This window comes from Myxine glutinosa, chromosome 12 (assembly GCF_964187855.1).
Source record: "Myxine glutinosa chromosome 12, kmMyxGlut1.1, whole genome shotgun sequence".
NCBI lineage: Eukaryota > Metazoa > Chordata > Myxini > Myxiniformes > Myxinidae > Myxine > Myxine glutinosa.
In genome coordinates this window covers 84,623,456-84,642,471 of record NC_136272.1, presented here as the reverse complement: position 1 = coordinate 84,642,471, position 19,016 = coordinate 84,623,456, and the positions used below count along the sequence as shown (strand labels likewise).

General features: G+C 47.9%; 1 protein-coding gene across 2 annotated transcripts in view; it reads right to left on the bottom strand.

Moving 5' to 3' along the window:
• LOC137437560 (cyclin-Y) overlaps positions 1–18,806 on the bottom strand; it is a 69,588-nt gene extending 50,782 nt beyond the window's left edge. Inside the window, exon 1 of one of the 2 annotated variants that reach the window (XM_068131988.2) lies at positions 18,291–18,806. In XM_068131988.2, the coding sequence (XP_067988089.1) occupies positions 18,291–18,450 (160 nt within the window). In that variant the 5' untranslated portion in view covers positions 18,451–18,806. The remainder of the gene's footprint in view (positions 1–18,290) is intronic. The other variant, XM_068131989.2, reaches the window with a different exon arrangement.
• Between the last annotated feature and the right edge of the window lie 210 nt (positions 18,807–19,016).

Below are 19,016 nucleotides of genomic sequence, written 5' to 3'. Positions count from 1 at the left end.
GCGCCCCCCACGCAGACCCGTATACAACACAAGGGGATGATAAAATAAATGTGAAAATAAAGTGTAGTGTTTGTGAGGTGCATTTGCCTGCACTCCGCCTGGCGTCCGTGACCATCGAAGGTCCGGCGTATCTGCACGGAAAAACACACGCCCTGGCGCGAAGTCCGTGCGCGGGAAAATGTCTGAGCGCAGTTCGTTCCTCCAACCGCCGAGCGCGAAGTGAGCAGGCCGCGCCCGTCCACTTGCTGTCTGCTCCACACAGCACCGTTGTCTCAGCGCGGACAGCTGCCACACCGTCAGCACCGAGCCAGGGAAAAGAAAATGCGGCCGCTCGAACCGATCACCCGGACCAAAAAGCGCAAATGTCCGACTGCACGACACCAATGTCCCTGTCCCAACGCAAGACAAGGAAAATGGGACTGTTCACAATGAAATCCAGAACCAAGAAGAAGACGAACTGTGACACCTTTTCATCAGCTTGGAACCCAAAGAAAAGAGAGAATGCCAGGACACAGTCTTTTGTTCACCAGGCCCTTACATCATCCGACGCCGCTCGTGCCTGCTCCAACCAGCGAGTCCATCTCTTCATTCCATAACCGTCCTAACCAATCGCTGCTCTGCGGGGGCATGGCCTCCCGCCCCTCCTGTGCCTTTGTGATCACTAGGTCAGTGGTATCATCGGTGGTGCTCAATGTCCTGTTTCCGGTTAGTTTTTATTTAGTGTCTTAATGCATGATTGTTGGCTTTGTGTGTGTGTGTGTGTGTGCTGTATTGTCATAAGGAACAGAGGGGAAATAACAGAGGCGATTACATACAGGGGATTAATTACCCTTAATCCCTAACTAATTAACATAACCCCCACTCCTTGTCATGGGGACAATTATACACTCTTACATGACATCGTCTAAACGGATTCCCTACTTATGGAACATGGGGGGTTCTTCTTCTTCATCGCGACAGAGGGAGCACGGTAATCCATACAATTCTACCTGGCTCGAAGGTAATCATTGCCTACCCCCACAAACGTAGCAATATATTCCTTGACAGTTGTTCATGTACCTAATTCATGTTTAGAGATGCATGTTTAGAGATGCATGTTTAGAGATGCATGTTTGGAGATGCATGTTTGGAGATGCATGTTTAGAGATGCATGTTTAAAGATGCATGTTTAAAGATGCATGTTTAGAGATGCACGTTTAGAGATGCACGTTTAGAGATGCACGTTTAGAGATGCACGTTTAGAGATGCACGTTTCGAGATGCACGTTTCGAGATGCACGTTTCGAGATGCACGTTTCGAGATGCACGTTTCGAGATGCATGTTTCAATACATTCAGTACTTACAAAGAACCAAAATATTAATGTAAAAAGTTATGAGGGATGCATGACGTGCTGAAGTATAGACAGTAAAGGCCATTAATTATGTGGTTCCAATTGGCGTTCCGCAATCTTTTATCACTGGCCTTTTCCGGGGAGGAGAGCCGGGAGGGCCGACTGGGGAGGAGAGCCGGGATGGCCGATTGGGGACGAGAGCCGGGATGGCAGACTGGGGACGAGAGCCGGGATGGCAGACTGGGGGACGAGAGTCGGGATGACCGACTGGGGGACGAGAGTCGGGATGACCGACTGGGGGACGAGAGTCGGGATGACCGACGGGGACGAGAGTCGGGATGACCAACTGGGGGACGAGAGTCGGGATGACCGACTGGGGGACGAGGGTCGGGATGACCGACTGGGGGACGAGAGTCGGGATGACCGACTGGGGGACGAGAGTCGGGATGACCGACTGGGGGACGAGAGTCGGGATGACCGACAGGGGAAGAGATTCGAGTGCATCATTATGATCTGGAGTACCGCCACAGTGGATCATCAGCCTCAACCTGACCATCAGTTTTCATCTCTTCCCCAAAACTAAAGAACACCTTTGTGGAGAACATGTCTCTTCCCATGGTGATGTGAAAACCACTGATCAAGTAGTGTGATAAGCAAACAAATGTGTCACTCAAGCATGGTAGATATAAAGATTGTGGTGATTAATGAAAATTAATTATGCTAGAATAGTAGAAATAGAATGGCACTCAGTAGAGAGCATACCTCCACCTGGTTAGCCATATCACTCAATGGTGAAGAATCACTTTTTTAAATTCTACTAGCTGGACCCGTATCCGGATCTTCACCAAAATTGAATCGATTCTTACTTGTCACACACACAACCTATCCAAAAAGTTTCGTCCAAATCCATCCATAACTTTTTGAGATATCCTGCGATGTATCGTTTATGGCCCTATCTTCCAATGGTGAAGAATCACTTAAGAAATTAAATAATTCTCATATCCAAATCCATATTCAGATCTTCACCAAAATCGAATCAAGTCGTCCTTGTCAAACACCCAACCTCTCCACCAAGTTTCGTCCAAATCCGTCCACAACTTTTTGAGATATCCTGCCGTATATCGTTTTGGCCCTATCGCCCAATGGTGAAGAACCACTTTAAAAATTCTAGTAGCCGGATCCGAATCCGGATCTTCACCAAAATCTAATAATTTCGTCCTTGTCACATACACTGCATCTCTGCCAAATTTCGTCCGAATCGGTCCACAACGTTTTGAGATATTTGGTTCACAAACCGACAAACAGACAAACAGACAGACAGACAGAGGTGAAAATATAACCTCCATCCAGATTTGGTGGCAGAGGTAATAAAGATCGATGTTCGTATCTTTGTATACTGAATCGAGGCTCGTGAAAGATCTGACAACCGCGAGGGAAAGACAGCACAGGGGGACCACGAGGGAAAGACAGCACAGGGGGACCACGAGGGAAAGACAGCACAGGGGGACCGCGAGGGAAAGACAGCACAGGGGGACCGCGAGGGAAAGACAGCACAGGGGGACCGCGAGGGAAAGACAGCACAGGGGGACCGCGAGGGAAAGACAGCACAGGGGGACCGCGAGGGAAAGACAGCACAGGGGGACCGCGACAGAAAGACAGCACAGGGGGACCGCGACGGAAAGACAGCACAGGGGGACCGCGACGGAAAGACAGCACAGGGGGACCGCGAGGGAAAGACAGTACAGGGGGACCGCGAGGGAAAGACAGTACAGGGGGACCGCGAGGGAAAGACAGTACAGGGGGACCACGAGGGAAAGACAGTACCTGTTTGTTTCATTCAAATATCTTTACCTATTTTGGAGAAAAAGAATAAGAGGCATCACTTTTCAGCATGCCCTGTGCAGTATACCCATTTGAGAACAAAAGGGTCTTCAATAAAGATCATAATAGTTTGTCTTGCAGTGTGAATATGGACTCCAAACAAATCCATCGACTGCACCATTGGACCCTTGCAGTTTGTTTATCAATCGAGTATCATGCTAGTATCACCATGTGAACGGAGTTCATGTACAGAAGAATATAAGGTACGTGGTATTTAGTCATGTTAGCAATATCATGCAACCAAACTAAAAAAAAAAAATCAGTCATAATAGAAGCATTTCACAATAATTTTACTGAAGATTCTGAAGGATTCAAAATTGATGTGAAAGTCATATTTCAGATAATGTTATTTGTTGCGTCTCACTAAAATGTCTCACTAAAAACAGATGAGTGCTTGAATGCAAGCTGAGGTATGCACTCATACTTCCTGTTATTAATAATGCCTTCAATACGGTCTGGCACCCCACTCTGCTCACCAACTCTCCTCCTATGGTATCAATGGAAATCTCCACGCATGGCTTGTGGACTCTGGTCGTAGTCAACGTGTGGCCCTGAATGGAATTCTCTCATCTCCCCCTTCCTGTTCAGGCTGGAGTTCCTCATGGCAGTGTTCTGGGCCCTGTACTTTTTCTGGTCTTCATCAATGATCTCTCCGACTCTATGGAAAATCCCCTCTATCTCTTTGCTGATGACTGCACTCTCTGCCGCTCCATTTCTCATCCCTCAGATCGGCAGTCTGCAGCCTCCTCTCTCTGCAGACCTGGACAAAATCACAGACTAGTCAAACAAGTGGAACATGTCTTTCAATCCTGACAAATCTCACACTGACTATGCTTCTACGAAAAGACCGACTGGACAACCCTCCCATCTACTTTCTCAACAATCCTCTCCAAGAAGTTCTGTCACTCAAAGCTTTTGGGTCTCACTGTCTGCCATGATCTTTCCTGGGAAAACCACATTTCCAATCTGGCCTCCAAAGCCAGTCACCGACTGGGCATCCTCCGTCGTGTGAAGTCCTTCCTTGGCACACCTGAGCTCCTCACCACATACAAGGCTTTCATCCGCAGCTCAATGGAATACTGTTCTCCCCTCTGGGCCGGTGCGCCTGCCTCACACCTAGCACGGCTTCATGCTGTTGAAACCAAAGCTTTCAGAATCATTGGAATCTCCCGTGATGAAGCTAAATCCGAGGGCCTTTCACTCACTCACCGCAGGCAGGTTTGGTGGTCTTTCTGTCTTCTACAGACTCCTCTCCGGCCTTGCTCCCCCAGCTCTCTCTGGGCTCTGTCCCCCAAATATTCCTACAGGTCGCACAAGATCTGCCAGCAACCCTCTTATGGTTAAAACTGCCAAAATCAAGACTCTATTTACTTTCACTCTTTCATTCCTCTTTTCTCCCGGGAAAAAGTGGAGAAAAGTGCGGGCTCAGTGGCTGGTATCAGTTTTCGCAGCTCAGTGCAGCTTGCGGTTTCCTGCGCTAGGACGTGGAGGCCTGAGACGAACTGGGACGATTCCTGACGAGGTTCAAGAGCAGCTCGGAGGAAGAGTTTTTCGGAGCTGTTTTCGGATGACGTGCTGATGTCCTTGGACTTCGCGCCAGGCTCTGGGCCGACCGGGCCGACGTGTGTGATATTCAGCAGCATAGACAACGAAAAGCCCGACCGAATATCATCGCTTCGTGGCTGCTTTCCGCCGCCAAAATCCAGCGCGGCTTGGGCGATTCTGCCCCTGTTTTGAGAACACCCAGCGAGGCCTTCATCGGGGCCGAGCGAGCAAGGCTTCCGCTGCCGAAATCCAGCGCGGCTTGGGCGATTTTGCCCCTGTTTGGAGAACACCCAGCGAGGCCTTCATCGGGGCCAAGCGAGCAAGGGCGTGTCGGGACCTGGTTCGCGCCATTGACCGAGTAGTTCGCACCAACCGGAGCTGTTTTCGGATGACGTGCTGATGTCCTTGGACTTCGCGCCAGGCTCTGGGCCGACGTGCATCGAAGTCCTTTCCAAGGGCGTGGTGCTGACCGGGCAAACGTGCAGGGGTCGAAATTATCGACGGCATCGACGGCAAAAGCTGGCGTGCCCAAGCTATTTGCCGTGCTGCCCCCGAACTTTTCATGATCACTACGGCAGAGAGTTGCAGTGCCCTTTTTCTTCAGTTGCTGCTGTGCCCTTTTTGTCAATAAAGCATAATAATAGAGACCAAAGTATGAATAAAGTAATGATGAAAACAACAAACTGTCTTCGTCAGCTTTCGTTTTCTCAGTGCATGTCGGAACATTAGCGTAGTAAGCATATACATTGTCTAGGCTACCTCGTTTCCCGTTCTCTTACTGAATACAGAATGTTGCAGTCCTACTATCGTCCTTGGGTACGGGAAACGAGGTTCAAGGGCATCCCATAATTTCTATTTGCCCCGCCTACGACCATTCGTCATCCCATACGTCATCCAGCATCATCAATGAAACGCAAAGCATTATGGGCTACTATGAGCGCATAAATTACAGCGTGGCTATTATTGCCGATGTTTGCACACCCACGTCGTTGCCTACCAACCGCGCTGTATTAGCGGGGGTAATACTCATGGTTGGGACGGCCTTCCGATTGCTTCCGTCCCGACTATAGGTATGTTACAATCCCGCAAGGTCAGCGGTGGTGTACATCTGCCGCTGAACCTGTGCGCACATGTCTACGAGAGGCTGTAGGGATCTCCAGGAAATGCAGGTTTTGCATTGGCGGTTGGAGGGTATTTCCGCGTACGTCATAGCCGATGATGTAGTGGAATTGTTCGCGCTTCTAACCTCGTTTTCGAATTTACACGAGACCTCTTCAATTTCTGTTATACGATCGGCTCGAAAGTTTGGCTTGTGTTCAGCACTTTTCAAATCAATGATCGAATTATTCCGTTCAAATCAACATCACATGTAGAGTGGCAGTTCTCAGCAGTGAAGTGTATTCTTGGGGATTGGAGGCTAAAACTGGGGTTGGGTATGCAGGAACACCTTCTGCGCATCAGCACAGAAGGGCCCGACCCCGACGACTTTGATCCTACACGTAGCGTTGCCAGGTGGCATTCTATGAGTGCATTTGGACGTAGGCCTGATACTACACCCCTCTCCCCCAAGGGTGATTGAATTGTAATCATGTATACCTGACTCAAGACTGAATCAGTATTGAGTAAAGATGATGTCTGATGATGATGATGAAAAAAGTTCAACTCTGTCAAACAAAAGTTAAACTTTGTTACATGGACATGATGACAATGCAGTTCTGACTGAGTTGAGTTGAGTTTTGAGAGATATGAAATCTGAAACTGTTATTGAGATTCAAATTCTAAAAATACATTATTAAAAAGTTTAAGTTGATTTACTTGTTCTGTCAAAGGTTAAACTTTGTTACATGGCCATGATGACAATGCAGTTCTGAGTTGAGTTGAGTTTTCTGAAACTGTTTATATTCTAAAAATACATTATTAAAAAGTTTAAGTTGATTTACTTGTTCTGTCAGTAACATTTCCCAGCCTGTTTAAGTTACCGACACACTTTAACTTTGTGCCCACAAGAATAATTATTGATTGCCTTGGTGCCCCCCCAAACCCAAAAGAAAATGCCTTGGTGCCCTCCAAACCCAAAATAAAATGCCTTGGTGCTCCAAAAAATTTGAAGTCATCAAAGGCAAACATTGCTGTGCCCTCCCTACAGAGTAATTCGACCCCTGAACGTGGCATGGTGCTGACGGGGCCCCCGCAGCCGTGATGCCCCCCCCCACCCCCCCAGAATTTCCATGTTTTAAACGTTTCCCAGTGTGTACCCTGGATTCGAATAGGTACACCATATCCCTGCGTGTCGTAAGAGACGACTAAGAGGGTTGGCGTCAGGAAGGGCATCCGGCCATAAAAACATTGCCTCAAAAAGAGAACCATGACAATTACAACTACATATGGGCAGGGTACAGCCTGAAGTGGAGATCGGTTTCTGAGGTTTGGGACATGGAATGTAGGGACAATGACAGGGAGATCAGGAGAAGTGGTGGAAGTATTGGTCAGAAGAAGAGTGGACATATGTTGTGTGCAAGAGACGAGATGGAAGGGAAGTGGTGTGAGAATGGTGAAGGGTAGGCAGGGACAGAAATACAAGTTTGTGTGGCAAGGGTGCCTGGAGGGCGTGAATGGTGTTGGTGTCCTGTTTTCTGAGGAGTTTGTAGACAGTGTGGTGAGTGACTAGAGTGAGTGATAGGTTGATGATGGTGAAAATGATTGGAAAGCTCTTGGTGAACGTCATCTCGGGATATGCTCCGGAGGTTGGTCGGAGCGATGAAGAGAAGGACAAGTTCTGGTGTGTGATAGAGAAGCCGATGGAAAACGTGAAAGATGAGGAAGTTGTTGTGGTCGGAGGAGACCTAAATGGACATGTGGGAAGGAGTATGGATGGTTTTGAGGGAGTTCATGGGAGTTACGGAGAGGTGTGAGAAATGGAGAAGGTGAAAGGATTTTGGAGTTTGCTGATGGAGCTGATTTGTAATACTCAGTTCCAGAAAGAGGATAATAAGCTTGTTACATACACGTCAGGTGGGTCGACGACAACCGTTGACTATCTGATGGTGCGTAGGCGAGATAGAGGGCACCTCCGGGACACAAAGATGATCCCGGGGGAGGGGGCTGTTTCACAGCACCACTTGGTTGTCTGCGACATAAGGGTGAAAGGTGCGAGGAGAGCTCGGCAGGTGAAGTACCAACCGAGAATGAAGGTGTGGAGGTTGAAAGAGGCGACAGTAAGGGAGGCATTAAAAGAGAGGCTGAGTAGGGTAGAGGATGATGTGGTTGAGCGTGAAAGTGGTTGGATGTCAATGAAAGCTAGTCTGTTGGGAGCCGTTGGTGAGGTATGTGGATAGACAAAAGGACCACCGAGGCACTCGGAAACATGGTGGTGGGATGATGAAGTTGGAAAGAGGATTGACGAGAAGAGGAAGAAGTTCAAGGAGTGGCAGAAGGCGAAGGGTACGGGAGCAGAAACAGCAGAGCATGAAAGTTATAAGGCAGCCAAGAAGGCTGCAAAGAAAGAGGTAGCAAAGGCGCAGGAGGCATGTAGGAAAATGTTCGGAGAACGCTTGGATTCGGAAGAGGGTCAGAGAGCAGTATTCAGGATTGCAAAGCAGATAGCGAAAGAGAGGTGTGATGTGATGGGGGTGAGTTGCTTGAAGGATGAAGTGGGACAAATCGTTGTGGACCCAGGTGGAATTAAAGGAAGATGGAAAAGATATCTGGAAATGCTGTTGAATACAGAGAATGAATGGGATGGCAACATAGAGAGTAACCCAGTGTTAGGACCGGCAGAGAAGATAACTGAGAAGGAAGTTGAGGAAGCGATAAAAGCAATGAAGAGTAGTCCGCAAGCCATGCATATCTCCATGCATGGCTTGCGGACTTCCTCTCTGGTCGTAGTCAACGTGTGGCCCTGAATGGATTTCTCTCATCTCCCCTTCCCGTTCAGGCTGGAGTTCCCCAAGGCAGTGTGCTGGGCCCTGTGCTTTTTCTGGTCTTTATCAATGATCTCTCCGACTCTCTGGAAAATCCTCTGTATCTCTTTGCTGATGACTCCACTCTCTGCCGCTCCATTCCTCTTCCCTCAGATCGGCAGTCTGCAGCCTCCTCACTCTCTGAAGACCTGGACAAAATCACAGACTGGTCAAACATGTGGAACATGTCTTTCAATCCTGACAAATCTCACACTCTTACTATGTCTCTCCGAAAAGATCGACTGGACAACCCTCCCATCTACTTTCTCAACAATCCTCTCCAAGAAGTTCTGTCGCTCAAGCTTTTGGGTCTCACCATCTGCCATGATCTTTCTTGGGAAAACCACATTTCCAAGCTGGCCTCCAAAGCCAGTCGCCGACTGGGCATCCTCCGTCGTGCGAAGTCCTTCCTAGGCACACCTGAGCTCCTCACCACATACAAGGCTTTCATCCGCAGCTCAATGGAATACTGTTCTCCCCTATGGGCTGGTGCTCCTGCCTCACACCTGGCTCGGCTTCACGCTGTTGAATCCAAAGCTTTCAGAATCATTGGAATCTCCCGCGATGAAGCTATCTCTGAGGGCCTTTCACTCACTCACCGCAGGCAGGTAGGTGGTCTTTCTGTCTTCTACCGAATCCTCTCCGGCCTTGCTCCCCCAGCTCTCTCTGTGCTCTGTCCCCCAAATATTCCGAAAGGTCACACAAGATCTGCCAGCCACCCTCTGATGGTTAAACTGCCGAAATCTCGGCTCTCTGCTCACCTTCACTCTTTCATTCCTCTTTTCTCCCGCCTCTGGAACAAACTCCCACACTCACTTCAATAACACTCCTCCCTCCAGGTCTTCAAAACAGCTGTTCACCACCATCTCTTATCTTCCCCCATCCAAAACCTTGATCTTTTCTACCCCCACTAATTCACCCCAGATCCACCTTGTTTGAAATTCCAACTTCTTTCCTGGAAGTCTTGGCAGTGTCCATATGTTTTATACCTCTCCCACCCCCCCACCCCCCTTCCCATGCCTCCCCCCAAAGCCCTCTCCCTCCCACAGTTCTCTCGATGTCTCCATGTCTCTCGGTCCCTGCTCTCAAATGTTGCGTTTGTGTCCTTCCCCCTCTCTCCCCATCTTGTCTACCGCTCCCGATGTTATTTGTTTTGTGTATCTGTTTGTCTTTCTGTGTGATTAATGTTCGCTCTTTCACGAGCCTCGATCTTGTATACAAAAAAAAAAAAAAAAAAAAAACCGGGAGGGCCGACGGGAGTTGTGGGAGATATGTTGAAGGCAGCAGGAAGTTGGGGTGTGAAGAGAATGACAGAGATCTGTAATCTGGCGGTGAAAGAAGGCCGCATTCCAGTGGATTGGGAACTGAGTACTCTCGTCCCTCTATACAAGGGGAAAGGTGACCCTCGAGAGTGTGGCTCATACCGAGCGATAAAGTTATTGGAGCATGGAATGAAGGTATTGGAAAGGGTGTTGGAGAGGAGGATAAGGAAGAAAGTGAAGATCGACGAAATGCAGTTTGGATTTATGCCAGGAAGAGGAACGACAGACGTGCTTTTAATTGCGAGGCAGTTGCAGGAGAAGTACATGGAGAAGAGGAAGAAGTTGTTTCTTGGGTTTGTTGATCTGTAGAAAGCATTCGATAGGGTTCCACGCAAAGTATTGACATGGGCAATGAGGAAGTTAGTAGTGGAGGAATGGTTGATCAGAGTAGTGATGGCAATGTACAAAAGAGCGTGCACAGCTGTAAGGACGAAGGACGGGAACAGTGGTGAGTTTGAGGTGAAGGTGTGAGTGCATCAGGGGTCGGTACCAAGTCCACTACTATTTGTAGCTATGATGGAGGTGCTGGCTCAGAACGTAAAGGAGGGTTTACCGTGGGAGTTGTTGTATGCAGATGATCTGGTGTTGATTGCGGAAAGTATGGATGGACTGAAGGAAAAGATGAACAAGTGGAAGGAATGTATGGAGACAAAAGGTCTGAAGGTGAATATCGGAAAGACGAAGGTGATGGCAAGTGGTAAAGCATGTGATGAGGTGGAAAGAACTGGGAAGTGGCTCTGTGCTGTGTGCAGGAAGGGTGTCGGAGCGAACTCCATTCAATGTACAATGTGCGCTGAGTGGGTTCATCAAAAATGTAGTGGCCTGAGAGGGTCATTAACCAGTGTGGCAGCTACATTCAAATGTAAGGTGTGCACAGAGGGAGCTGCAGATGGAGGAAATGTTGAGTTGGATCTTGGAGGCGGCGTGAAGCTGGAAGGTGTGAAAACATTTTGCTACCTCGGAGACATGCTGAATGGAGAAGGTGGATCAGACTCGGCAACGGTTGCTAGAGTGAGATGTGCATGGAAGAAGTTTCGGGAACTGAGTGACGTGCTGATAAGGAGGGGAGTGTCGTTGAAGCTGAAGGGAAAGGTGTATGCTGCATGTGTGAGAAGTGTTATGATTTATGGGAGCGAGACATGGGTAATGAACGTAGAGCAGCAACGAAGGTTGAAAAGGGTGGAAATGCGAATGGTTTGATGGATGTGCGGAGTATCGTTGAGAGAGAGAGGAAGACAAATGATGAATTGCAAAAAATGATGGGAATAGAGCCTGTGATTGATGTTGTGAAGAGGAACAGGTTGAGATGGGTTGGTCATGTGTTGAGGAAGGATGAAAGTGACTGGTTGAGAAAAGTGATGGAAATGAATGTAGAAGGAAGTAGAGGACGGGGAAGACCGAGAAAGACCGAGAAAGACTTGGCCAAAGATGGCGGAAGAAGAAATGCGGGCAAGGGGGTTAACAAGGAGAGATGCAGAAAATAGGGTAAGATGGAGAAGATTGTCATGGGGACCGCAAGGCTAACCCCCGCTGGCCTTAAAATGCATGTTGTTGTTGTTGTATTCCTCTTTTCTCCCGCCTCTGGAACAAACTCCCTCACTCTCTTCAATCCCACTCCTCTCTCCAGGTCTTTAAAACAGTTGTTCATCACCATCTCTTATCTTCCCCCATCCAAAACCTTGATATTCTCTACCCATGCAAATTCACCCCAGATCCAATTTTTGAAATACCAACTTCTTTCCTGGAAGTCCTTGCAGTGTCCATGTGTTTTATACTTCTCCCCACCCCCCCCCCCCCCACCCCATCCCATCCCACGCCTCCTCCCCCCAAGCCCTCTCCCTCCCACAGATCTCCCGATGTCCCTGCTCTCAAATGTTGTGTTTGTGTGCTTCCCCCTCTCTCCCCATCTTGTCTACTGCTCCCCTTATTATATGTTTTATGTCTGTTTGTTTGATTTTTGTGTGATTAATATTAGCTCTTTCACGAGCCTCGATCTTGTATACAAAAAAGGAAAAAAAAGATTAGCATAAAATTGGCAGGCATGTGAAAGAGGTTGGTGAGAAAATGTGGAAATTTATGTTGGATCACCTTATGTGCTCCAAGGGCTGGTAGGGTAGCCTATACCTTCGAAGTGTGTGCACTCACCTTTGAGCTGCCTTTGTTCAAATCTTTACCCAGTTACAAGGGAGGTGTTTCGTAGTGAGGACGCGAAGAAGGACTTTACGACAGAGTGAAGCGAAGGCGAGTTATTGCCGGCACTCTGAGCAAATTACAAATTACTGCCCAATTGACCTTCAGTCAAACATCAGGTGTGCCCACCTGGTTTCTGAAAGACTAGGGCCCAAATTATTCCCTGGCTGACCCCACAAGGTGAGAATAATTTTAGTAGTAGTAAATAATGGACTACAGAGTTTTCAAAAGGAGTGACGTGTTGACGGCTCATTTACAAAACCACATAATCACTGGTAGGTAAACATAAACCGGTAAGTGGTGCTTGGACATGCAAGCCCAAACCACAACGTACAAATGCAAATGCAAATCCTGTTGTATGCAAGTGAAAATAAGAATAAACTCGAAATGGCACTCGGTGGGGCGCATACCTCCGCCAAGATGAACAGTTTGCTTTTGTATCGCACTAATAGGTCGGATCTGGACCTGAACCAAAATCGAATCGGCTTGTCAACTAACTCATCCACCTAGTTTTGTCACAACTCGTCCACAACTTTTTGAAATAACGTGCTATATAATCGCTTTTGGTCCCCATCTCTCAATGGTGAAGAATCACCGAATGTTTTTTTTTTTTTTTTTTTTTACTTCTCATATACAGATCCCGATCTTCACCAAAATCTAATCAATTCGTTCTTGTCATACACCCAACCTGTCACCAAGTTTCGTTCAAATACATGCAGAATGTTTTGAAACACCCTGCTCACAAACAGACAGACTGACAAACAGGAGTAAAAACATAACCTCTGCCACCGAAAAAAGAGTTAATCCAATATTATATCTTAAAGATGTAAAAAAGGCAGAAAATACAAAAACAACAATCATCGATTTGGAAAAGACGATACTGTATTCTGGTATTGGCATTGAATGCTGGCTTACATCAAAAGCAATGTGACTAACCTATTTCTCACGTTAAACTATCATCACAGGTATTTTTAACCGTCAGCAGGCCATTAGCACCACTGACAGTTCACAATATCGCCCACAAACTACCGTGTTCACAACATGACTACAGCAGCAGGTAAGCATGCCCGCAGAGCATAGGCACTATTGCTATGTCTTAAAGGGATCCAAATTGCTCCACTGCAAAGTTTCAATTGTACTAGAAATGAAAAATGAAATTATTCCCGACTCCATGCCCTCCCCTCTGCGAGGAAAAAAGAAAAAGACCATTATTATTAAAAACAATAAATAAATAAAAATAGACAGATTTTGCTGCGAGGATGTTTCGATGCAAACATATTGCAATGTATACCAGTACGCTGATGGTGGCCCTGTAGGTTAGAGCAAAAATTGGAATCTGTTTCTAGGGTGCTAGTGGTAGCCCACCTACTCTTTGCGAAGGGCACCGTGGGAGGTTTAACATCCACCAACTAATTCTGGCAGACGGAACGCGTGTTTAATGTCCATCTGAGAGGCGGCATGCACATTGATGAATCACCCTGCCTGTGAAACTCTAGGATGAGAGTTTGTAGCCGGGCTGGGAACCGCTTAGAAGCAAACACGCATACCTCTAGACGATCCTGCGAGCAATAATGGCAGGTTAATCTAATAAATAAGTGAACGTGTCTGGTGTTTTGACCGGGGGTCAACCCGCCCCCACCCGCTAGGACAATTTGGCTGCTTGGCACCCAGGGAATCTTCATTTCACATCAGATTTCGACCTTTGACCCTGTATATAGAAAAAACACCAGACCGATGCATCTCAAATCTGAAGGTTTTCTAAGAATCCCTGTATGAGCTGTTTGAAGGAAACCTTTATGCAAACTTCCAGCGCGATCAACTCTGAAAATGCAAGGGAATGGCAGGGCAAAATGTGCGTCTTTTTAGTGTTAACTAACCCTAAACCTAACCACTCACCTTTATCCCCTCAAAACCAGAACAGGGACCCAAATCGAAAATAAATAAATATGAGTCTTGGTGTATTGGGACAAGGCATTTTCATGCCAAATTCAAAGAGAATTGGCTCAGAAATGCAGGAATGGGGCACAATTGTAATTGTGGGAAAGAAGGAAAAACAATAAGTCTCGACTCGCCTCGCTCCCTGTCCGAGGGCAGACAAAGCTAGAGCGAGTGGAATGTCGGGCTTTGTCAGAAACCGGAGCACAGACATTGCAACGTGTGCTGGAGCGGTCACGTCTCCGGACTCCATTTAAATGCAGGCGGCCCTGCCCGATGAAATCATGTAAAGGTTTATGGAGAACACTTGGTTCACCTTTATTATCAAAAAGGAATTGATGATCGAGTTAGTTCAAGGTCATCACAGTTAAAAACAGTCACCTTGAAATTTATTTACAAAAACACTAATTCAGTTGGATATGGAAAAATAAAATGCGTTTCTATAATACGTTTGGCGCTCTTCCCTCCAGGCTTTCCAAGCTTACATCACCATCTTGTCTCACAACCCTCCTTCCCCCCACCCCCCATTACTCCCACAAACCCAACTGAACCCTCTCCTAGACAGGCCGATACGAAGCAATGCCATCAATATATGACACTAACGACCTCACAATACCACCAATGGACCGGCAATGGAAAACCAGCAATTGCAGGTTCCAAATCCAGATCATGGTGGAAAGCAATGGCAAACCACCTACTGCATTCCTTGTTGCAAGATTGCTTTGGCTAAACCTCCTCACGTGTTCAAGAGAACTGTACACTGGACAATTTGAGTTTAAAAAAACAACAACATTGAATAGACACATTTCATCCCGTGGCAGGACTAAGACCTCCCTCCGAAACCCGTGGCTGGCCAAACTTGTCAGGTGTGCAGGTGCATCTTGGTGAAGGCGAGCAGCCATGGGATTCGAACCCACACCAGTCAGTAGAGAAAGAAACGGGTCTTTAACTAATCGAGCAAACAGGCAACTAACTCATTGGTCAAATACAAACCCATTTTCATTGGCCAATAGTGGGGCGGCTTAGCCCAAATATTCAAAAGAATTGTGCATTTTGTGAAACAAGCACCAAATTTGACACAAATGTACATTAATATGTTGCGAACATTTTCAGATATTGGGCCACTTGAAATTCCGTAATTTTTTTTTTCAAATTTTTTCAAATTTCGTAATTTCAAATTTTTCGGGTGACACCGTCACAATTTCGGTCTTCGAGGCCGGCCGATAGGCAAAGTGTGACCGGAAGGGACGAGGTTCTCCTGACCACGTGGCCCTCGATCTGGGAAGCGAGAGGCGTTCCATTAGTGGACGCGCCCCTCACGCCCGACTTTTGGGCGGCCCCGGCAGGCCGTTTGTTTTGACGTTCCGTGACAGGCCCCGCACACCCACCTCCGGGCCGACCGGAAGCTTGTGCTGAGTACATCATACCTGAACAACTCAGTGAGGCAGAACACAGCAGTGCACACCAGGGTGACCCCTTCAGTGCATAAACCAATTAACCTGTCCACTGCAGGGCATATAGAAATGAAGTTATTTTCTGCATATAATAATAATATAAGTTCAGTTCTATATAACAATTTCTGTTATCACCACTACCACTACAACTACCACTACTACAAGCTTTGTCTGGAATTTTGTGGACTAACAGACAAACAGACATACAGACAAGCTGGGATCAAAACATTACCTCCTTCCACCATTGAGTGTAGAGGTAAACATCATGGAAATTATATCATGCCCTAGATTTAATTCATGCTTACCGGTGTATTTGCTTCACTGGTTCACAAGGTCTTTTGCATACATGTAATTCAGACTCTCGTCTTCATTGCTGACCACACAATGTTCGCAACATATGAATGTACATTTGTGCCAAATTTGGTGCTTGTATCACAAAATGCACAATTCTTTTGAATATTTGGGCTAAGCCGCCCCACTATATCGGCCGGCCTCGAAGACCGAAATTGTGACGGTGTCACCCGAAAAATTTGAAATTACGAAATTTGAAAAAATTTGAAAAAAAAAATTACGGAATTTCAAGTGGCCCAATATCTGAAAATGTTCGCAACATATTAATGTACATTTGTGCCAAATTTGGTGCTTGTATCACAAAATGCACAACAGGTTTGCTATGCTGCTACACTACAAGGGCAGAGAGAGAGTAAGGTCTCCACAGCGAGTTACCATGGACACCACTCTCAGGCGGCAGTGTGCTATGGTCACGTGGACATTCATAGAGATCCCAACAAACAGTACCATTACTGCCTTAGTGCCCTCATCAGCAGGACATGGACAACATGGAGGAAACCCAAATCCTGGACTTGGAACCAATGGGCATCAGGAATACATTGAACTGGCAAAGATATAAATCCAAGAACTGATAAAGAAGTTATAAACAAGGAAAGACCGACAAGGAGAATGAAAGCAAAGAAGAATAGCGTGACGTGGAGACGAGCAGATTGCCAGGGAAGAAGAAGAGCGGGACGTGCAGACAAGTAGAATGACAGGGAAGAAGAGCAGGACGTGGAGATGAGCAGAATGCCAGGAATGAAAATCGGGACGTGGAGACGAGTAGAATGCCAAGGAAGAAGAAGAGCGGGGCGAGATGAGATGAATGCCAGGGAAGAAGAGCGGGACGTGGAGACGAGCAGAATGCCTGGGAAGAAGAGCGGGATGTGGAGACGAGCAGAATGCCAGTGAAGAAGAGCGGGGTGAGACAAGTTGAATGCCAGGGAAGAATAAGAGCAGGACGTGGAGACGAGTAGAATGCCAGGGAAGAGCGGGACGTAGAGACGAGCAGAATGCCAGGGAAGAAGAAGAGCAGGACGTGGAGACGAGTAGAATGCCAGGGAAGAGCGGGACGTGGAGACGAGCAGAATGCCAGGGAGGAAGTGCGGGACGTGGAGACGAGTAGAATGCCTAACTCATCTCCACGTCAGGGAAGAAGAGCGGGACGTGGAGACGAGCAGAAGGTGAGGGAAGAAGAAGAGCGGGACATGGAGACGAGTTGAATGCCAGGGAAGAAGAAGAGCAGGACGTGGAGACGAGTAGAATGCCAGGGAAGAGCGGGATGTGGAAACGAGCAGAATGCCAGGGAAGAAGTGCGGGACGTGGAAACGAGCAGAATGCCAGGGAGGAAGTGCGGGACGTGGAGACGAGTAGAATGCCTAACTCATCTCCACGTCAGGGAAGAAGAGCGGGACGTGGAAACGAGCAGAATGCCAGGGAAGAAGAAGAGCGGGACATGGAGACGAGCAGAATGCCAGGGCAGACGAAGAGCGGGACATGGAGACGAGCAGAATGCCAGGGAAGAAGAAGAGCGGGACGTGGAGACGAGTAGAATGCCAGGGAAGAGCGGGACGTGGAGACGAGCAGAACGCCAGGGAGGAAGTGCGGGACGTGGAGACGAGTAGAACGCCAGGGAGGAAGTGCGGGACGTGGAGACGAGTAGAATGCCTAACTCATCTCTACGTCAGGGAAGAAGAAGAGCGGGACGTGGAGATGAGTACTCGGAGTAGAATGTCAGGGAATAAGAAGAAGAGTGGGACATGTAGGAGTAGAATGTCAGGGGAGAAGAGGAGCAGGACGTGGAGACGAACAGTATGTATGTGAGGGAAGAAGAAGAGCGGGGCGAGACGAGTTGAAGTTGAATGCCAAGGAAGAAGAAGAGTGGGACGTGGAGACGAGCAGAATGCCAGGGAAGAAGAGCAGGATGTGGAGACGAGCAGAATGCGAGGGAAGAAGAAGAGCGGGACGTGAAGACGAGTATGCCAGGGAAGAAGAGCGGGACGTGGATGAGTACTCGGAGTAGAATGTCAGGGAAGAAGAAGAATAGCGGGACGTGTAGGAGCAGGTCAGGGAGGAAGAAGAGCGGGACGTGGAGACGAGTATGTCAGGGAAGAAGAAGAGCGGGACGTGGAGATGAGTATGTCAGGGAAGAAGAAGAGCGGGACGTGGAGACGAGTATGTCAGGGAAGAAGAAGAGCGGGACGTGGAGATGAGAATGTCAGGGAAGAAGAGCAGGACGTGGAGGAGTATTTGTCAGGGAAGAAGAGCGGGACGTGGAGACGAGCATCCATTGGGAAAAAACACAATCACGACGCAATCCTCATCTCAGGCCTTTACACTTACCGTCCAGCGCTTCCCTGTCACTGATGTGCTGCAGGTTAAACGCGGTGTCGTCACGGCCCAGCTCCCCGGTCGCTCTGTACGCCTCATCGACCCCTAAACCCGAACGGCCCCGCCTGGTCTTGGGACTCCCGGCCACGCAACAGGACGCAGTGTTCCCCATGACCGGCCGCCGCCCCAGCCGAGCCCCGGCGGTTCAAGCGCCCCAGGCCTACTCCTTGCGATCCGCTACCGCAGCATACCGAGCGGCCGAGAACTGACGAACTCAACGGAGAAATGGACAGTCTGGGTGGACGTTTGAGTGGAGATCCTCCAACGTGCTGCGACCCAGAACGGACAATAATGCGACACCACGTACCCTTTCCGGGAGGAGTACATCAGTTGGTTGCCGGCACTTTGTTCAAGTATAATATCATGCAAAGCAAATCCGACAACACGCAATTTGGCTTTCCTCTACATAATACAACGCTCCCTATACTGTAACGATATATTGCAATAACACAGTACAGTTTTATACTTAGGTTATAATAATAAAAATTTTAAACCACTGTACATAACCATTAGAAACTACGCCTCTTACACCGCCCAAAGCATGATCCACGAGGAAAGCAATTTTTTCGGTAATCTCCTCTCGATTCTCGAACAGATTAAGTTATGAAATGGGTCGTGATGTCCGTCCGTTAACTTTTGATATTTTCGTTACTCCTTTCTCCTTTATCACCCATAGTC